This window comes from Otolemur garnettii, unplaced genomic scaffold (assembly GCF_000181295.1).
Source record: "Otolemur garnettii isolate 467f Iridium unplaced genomic scaffold, OtoGar3 scaffold00201, whole genome shotgun sequence".
NCBI lineage: Eukaryota > Metazoa > Chordata > Mammalia > Primates > Galagidae > Otolemur > Otolemur garnettii.
This window is the reverse complement of record NW_003852596.1, coordinates 116,389-123,148: the sequence shown is the minus strand read 5'-3', so window position 1 is coordinate 123,148 and position 6,760 is coordinate 116,389. Positions and strand designations below refer to the sequence as shown.

Below are 6,760 nucleotides of genomic sequence, written 5' to 3'. Positions count from 1 at the left end.
TTAAATGCATATTACTAATTGAAAGAAGCCAATCTAAAAAGGCTACATACTATATGATTACAACCATATGGAATTTTGCTCTTGAACCATGTGAAGACACAGCATTTCCAGCCTTCAGAACTGTGAGAATACACATTTCCGTTATTTATAAACTATCAAGAAAGGAAATCTAGGTGGCAGATACCTGACTATTCATTTTAAAATTCAACTTTGATAAAAATTTGAATATTTTCTTTCTTTTTTTTTCAAGAGACAGAGTCTCACTTTATTGCCCTCAGTAGAGTGCCGTAGCATCATAGCTCACAGCAACCTCCAACTCCTGAGCTTAGGCAATTCTCTTGCCTGTAGTCTCTAGCTAGGACTACAGGCGTCCACCAGAACACCCGGCTATTTTTTTGTTCCAGTTTGGCCAGGGCCAGGTTCGAACCCACCACTCTCGGTATATGCAGCCGGCGCCCAACCTACTGAGCCACAGACACAGCCCAAAATTTGAATATTTTCATAATAAAAAGTTAGACAAATGTAAAACCAACAGCATGTGGTTACTGAGTGTTATATTGGGCAGAAGGAGGTAAGGGAGGGGATCAGAGTCAAGTAATCAAAGTTAAGATATTGGGTAAATTAGCTGGAAATGATACCACTATTAACAAAATAATAAACCACGGATAAAAGTCAACGTTTTGTGTAGCCTGGGGAAAAGAAAGGAGACAAATATGAGGCATTTCATTTAGACATTTTAAGTTTGAAATGAAAGTAAAAAAGCTCAGTAAAAATGTTAACTGCAACTTCCCAGGCCAAGGCTAGCTAAATTTAGAAATCAACTACATAGAAGTAACAAAGTTTAAAGGCAGGGAAAAGTTGAAGAAAATCTTGGTGACTACTTTTAGGGGCTGGGAAAAACCTCCAAATGGAATAGAGAAGTAGCTAGGAAAATCAAAGGGATGTTATAGCAAAGGAAGTATAAATAAGCTACAAACAATTTTCAACTAAATTCTTTTTTGAGAAATATAGCATTGCCAAACTGAGAGGTAACAGAGAGCTTCCAATGGAAGACTATCTGGTTGTTTAAGAAAACAAGAGAGTGTGGCTAAAATCCAAGGCAGACCAGACCTCTAAAGCCACTAAGTTTTGTAAGAGGGACTTTACTTAACAAAACGCAATCAGTGTAACCTGGTTTCTTGTACCCTCAATGAATACCCAACAATAAATTTTAAAAAAAAAACCTAAGTTTTTAAAATTCAGTTGGAATCCTAAATAGCAAAGACTACAAAAAATTTCCTAGACTTGCGGAAAGAATTTAAGAAATGAGGAAAATTTTAATACTGATATCTCCTTTTCCAGAAATATAGTTAAGAAAAGCAAAGGTATCCAATTGAGAACCTTCTTTAGGACAGCAGCATGAGTCAACCATCTACCTGTTGATTATATATAAGACATTTTAACTTTTAATTGCTCCTTTCTTCAATCACTTATCTAGCATTAAGCTTTCAAGTCAATTTTCTTTTTGTTCCCTAACCCATCCTCCCAGAGTCAGCCAAAAAGAGATGTGCTCTAAAGTTAAAAAAAAATCTCAGACCTAAACAACTCTCAAATCTAAACAATTATCAAAACCTACTTACCTTGGGGAAGATCCCTGCCATTCGGATCACAGGAATAAGGTGGAGGTGGTGGTGGTAAGTTTGACATATCTCCCATATCAGGAGGCGGCGGCGGTGGAGGAGGTGGTGGTGGTGGCAGAGGAGAGGCAGCCGCAGCAGTTATAAGAGCAGAATGGTATGGAAAGGATGGTGAAGCAATCACTGACAAAAACAACAACAACAAAAAAAACAAAGTAGCAATTCACAACTCCTTATAAGCAAGCAGTGGTTTATTTTCTTACATCCCTGGTATGGTCAAAGAACTCTTTGTTTTGACTTAACAAAAACTTGGAAGGTGAATTGCCCATATTCTTAGATACTGCAGTTGAAAACTGGTTCATTACAAGTCATTTTGAGTTAAAAAAAAAAACTACCAGAAATTAAAAGGAAAAAATGGGAAGTGGCAGACCTTTAACTATTAGACTCTGACACTTAGCTAACAGGTACATAAATAAAACTCCATTGAAACAAAAATTTTACTTAGCTTAATACCCAAGGCAAATTTAAGAATGCTTTCAGCAATCTGTCACAGTCAAATCACAAGTTGCAGAAGCTAATAAGAGATAAACCAAACCTGCAGAGATTATATACGTTAGCAATCCTTGAAGGTTTCTTTTACTGGTAGTATCTGAGAAATGTAGGAAACTCTATATCATGTCAGTTCTATTTCTAAGGAGGTACAGAATCTGAAATAAAAGAGGCTAGGTACAATTCAGAGTGTCCCAAACATTGCACTTAAAGTTGCCATACATAGAGAAAATGAAAACTGTAGCTAAATGTACCTTTATTTACAAAATATTCATTAGAAAATTTTACAAAGAGGTGGCCAACGCGTAGAGAATATTTTGTAAATAAAAGTACATTTAACCCTTGAAACTTAACTGAATCATTTTAGACAATAATTCAACTACCAAATTTCATCATTGTATTATCTGCACTATTATTTTAACCTTGAGAAAGTATAGAAAGTTTAGAATGATTATTCAATAAAGGTCTGAATTCAGAGTTTTAGCATACTGAATGGTATAGGGATAGTACATACAAGCTGAATTTGTTATTCTGGTAATTTAGCAAGAATAATCTACATTGTTTTATTTTCTAAAAAATACTAAAAATATATTCACCGGTACCTTTTATACAGTTATAGACTAATAATAATAGGAGATCTGTGGCTTAGGGTGATCTAAAACTTGATAAACAGTGTTTTAGGGGTGATGAAATTATTTTCTTGATTGTGGTAGTATACAACTCTATGCATTTGTCAAAATTCATAGAACTGGGCACCAAAAAATGTATTACAATGCATCTAAATTAAATGATACATTTTTAAAGCTTACGTAATTGTTTTGGACCTTTGTCATATATTTAGAAATCTCTTTTACAGGTTGGGAAAAGGAATTTAATTTTCAGAATATCTCGAAATGCTCTAGATCCATGTATTGTTTTTAATAAAATAATAGCTTCTCCAACAAAGCTCTACTCTTAATCTTTTTAAACTAGTACTCAAAACAACATTTTTTAAAAAAGCAAATGAAGTTAATTAGCTAAAGGCAGGAGAATGTGATTATGACTATATAAAATAAAAATCAATTATTATATACAGAGGTAATTTAAATAAATTCTCATGGGCCTAAGACAATCAAGGATAGAAGAAATTTGAAGGTCACTTAGAAACCACCTTCCTTATAAATGCATAGCATTACAATAAGCCACCTAAGAAAAAGCTTGCATTATGTTAAGTTGCTAGAGTTGCTTTTATAACTTCAAGATGTTATACGTGAGCATCTCACCCTCAGACTTAAAGGGCTCTGTAGACTTAACAGAGTTGGAAGGATGACTCCCAATAGTAGAATCAACATTTTCTAAAATATTAGTGGAAATCAATGTAATGCACTCAGAATGCTGATCTCCCCATCCATGCAGTCTGTTTCAGGTCACTTCAGAAGAGAACATTAATATATAAAAGACTCTGCTTCTCTAGAGATCAAAGAGCAGGGCCAATGGCAGGCACCTATAGTCCTAACTACTTGGAAGGCTAAGGAAAGAGGATTACTTGAGCCCAAGAGTTTGAGATTGCTGTGCACTATGATGATGCCACAGTACTCTACACTCTACTCAGGGTGACAGAATAAGACTGTCTCAAAAAAAAAAAAAAAAAAAGGCAGGGCGAAAACTAAGGTGTGATGAGGCACTCCCGTGCAAAACCTAAAGGGCCACCAAAACTAATGCAAAAAAATCTATGATAGATAAAATATCAAAATTTTCAATAAAGATAGGTTCAAACTCTGTATTTATATGACCCGAAGAGTAAATGCTTCACTCAACTCAACCTAAATTTAGCCCACTGATCATGTCTTTCTTGAAAATTGATACTTTGGGCTAGGCATGGTAGCTTACAGCTATAATCCTAGTACTCTGGGAGGCTGAGGCAGGTAGATTGCCTGAGCTCATGAGTTCAAGACCAGCCTGAGCAAAAGCCAAGACTCTGGAAAACAAAACAAAACAGAACAAAAACAAACAGCTGGGTGTTGTGGCAAGCACCTGTAGTCCCAGCTACTTGGGAGGCTGAGGCAAGAGAATAGCTTTGAGCCCAAGAGTTTGAGGATGCTGTGAGCTATGACAGCAAGCACTCTACTGAGGGCAACAAAAACTGACTCAAAAAAATAAAATAAAATAGATACTTTGTTCTTCTTGGACTTTTCTGCAATAATCTTGATTTTTTAAAATAATGAATTAAAGTGAACTTTTGGTACATACCACCCCTTTGAATCTTACACTTGGGGCAAATGAGCAACTAGTACCTATCCAGAAAAAGCCTTGGGAATAGTTACCAAACTTCAAAGTTGGAAGCTGTTAGGATTTAATGCCTATGAGGAGAATCCTAAAGGAAATCATCTCACCTAGTTATTTACTGTCAAATTAGCAGTAACTTAAAGGAGGATGAAAGGGGCCTTCCAGAGAGATACATGAACAACAAAGTCGGGGAAAAAAGAATCAGTTGTTTCATCTAAAGAACTGACATAAATGACAAAGAAAGACTAAAAAGCAGCCATATCTAGTAAAAGAAAACTGAAGTTTACAAGCATCTCAAAGGAGAGAAAAAAATGTAAAATAAATGAAGTATACATGTACATATTTTCAAAAAATCTGGCATTTAAATGGTAAGCTTTCAATTATTCCAAGTAAATGAGACATCACAATGGATAATTCACCTGTCACTTGATTTTTTTTTTTTTTTTTTTGTAGAGACAGAGTCTTACTTTAGCCCACGGTAGAGTGCCATGGAGTCACACAGCTTATAGCAACCTCCAACTCCTGGGCTTAGGCGATTTTCCTGCCTCAGTCTCCCGAGTAGCTGGGACCACAGGCGCCTGCCACAATCCCCGGCTATTTTTTTGTCGCAGTTTGGCCGAGGCCGGGTTTGAACCCGCTACCCTCAGCATATGGGGCTGGTGCCCTACCCACTGAACCACAGGCGCCACCCATCACTTCAATTTTTTAAGCTCAGATGTCTGCCAGAAGCAGCAGACAACCAATGTTTTCCCTATTAACCCAAAGTAATAAAATCAGGGTGTATACTAACATTTCCAATGAAAAAAATTCTAACATTAATTAACATTTATGACTTTTTTTTACAGGCACTACATGGAGAAAACAAAATGAATTAATCAATTATTTTAAGGTAGATACTATTTAGGTCAATCAATAAAACTTAAACAGTCACCCCAGAAAATTCCCATTTACCCTATACCAATTATAGCCTTCTCCTTTCCACCATAATTTACCATTATTCTGACCATAACAGTAATTACTTCCTTGTGTTTTTTAAAGAGTTTTGTCACTCAAATATGTATCTCTTGACAGTTTTTTAATTTTACCTTTTTAAAAACTGACTTATCTAGAATTTCATTGAAATCAATGTAACCTGGTTTCCCATACCCTCAATGAATCCCCCCCAAATAAAAAGAACAACTGGTTCTGAGTATAGAGATAAAAGAACCTAATGTCATTATTGAGAGCATTAAAAAAATGTTTTTTGCATATGTTCTTTCAATTCTATCATTTCTTAAAATGGCTATATCTACATTTTGTCTTAATTCTATGGATAGCTATATGCTGATGTCTCTAATTGCTTTGGTAATATACAACTCAAAATTCAAACTCATTCACTCATTGTCCAATATGACTTTCTATAATGGTAAAAATATTCTATATCTTCTTGCATAAAATGATACTGCCAAAGTTTGATAATTATTTCTGCTGTTCTAGATAGATACTCAAAATAACTTTTTCTAGTTCAGTAATTTTGCTAGAATATTCTGGTGTTGGTTGTTTCTCGTTAATATTCTCAGATATGCTGCATGCTGTTTCACTATGTACTTTTAAAGTTTTAAAAACTGTAACTTTTCATATTGGTTTTGTTCTCTTACTTTGGTCTTCTTCAGAGACTTCTTTTTTTATTTATTTTTTTTGAGACAGTTTTACTTTGTCACCCTGGGTAGAATGCCCTGGCGTCACAGCTCACAGCAACCTCCAACTCTTGGGCTTAGGCAATCCTCTTGCCTCAGCCTCTTGAGTAGCTTGGGCTAGACACTCGCCACAACGTCCAGCAATTTTTTGTTGCAGTTTGGCCGGGACTGGGTTTGAAACCACCACCCTTGGTATATGGGGCCGGCGCCCTTCTTCAGAGACTTCTAACAGTGTTTGATCCCCTTTGCCTAATTTCAAATCTTTATAATATTTTTTCCACTGTAGGTTTGTCTTTTTTTTATTAAATCATAACTGTAAACATTAATGCATTTATGGGGTACAATGTGCTGATTTTACATATAATTTGGAAGGCTTCCATCAAACTGGTTAACACAGCCTTCACCTCGGTTATTGTGTTAAGACCTTTATACTCTATACTTAATAGATTTGACATGTACCCTTGCAATATGCACCGTAAGTGTGAAGGGGGAGGGGAGGGAGGAGCTTGGATGGAGAAAGAGTAATAGGTTTTCCCTTTCTTACATCCTTATTTCTCTTAAAGCATTATCTGTTGGGCATACAGGCTGAATATGACTAATCTGAGTATCTGAAAGCTAAAGCGTTCCAAATTTTTTTTTTTTTTTTTTTTTTTT

General features: G+C 35.5%; 1 protein-coding gene across 1 annotated transcript in view; it reads right to left on the bottom strand.

Moving 5' to 3' along the window:
- ALG13 (ALG13, UDP-N-acetylglucosaminyltransferase subunit) overlaps positions 1-6,760 on the bottom strand; it is a 101,641-nt gene that overhangs the window by 10,073 nt on the left and 84,808 nt on the right. Inside the window, 1 exon segment of the mRNA XM_003801180.3 lies at positions 1,620-1,799. Coding sequence (XP_003801228.1) covers positions 1,620-1,799 — 180 coding nt within the window.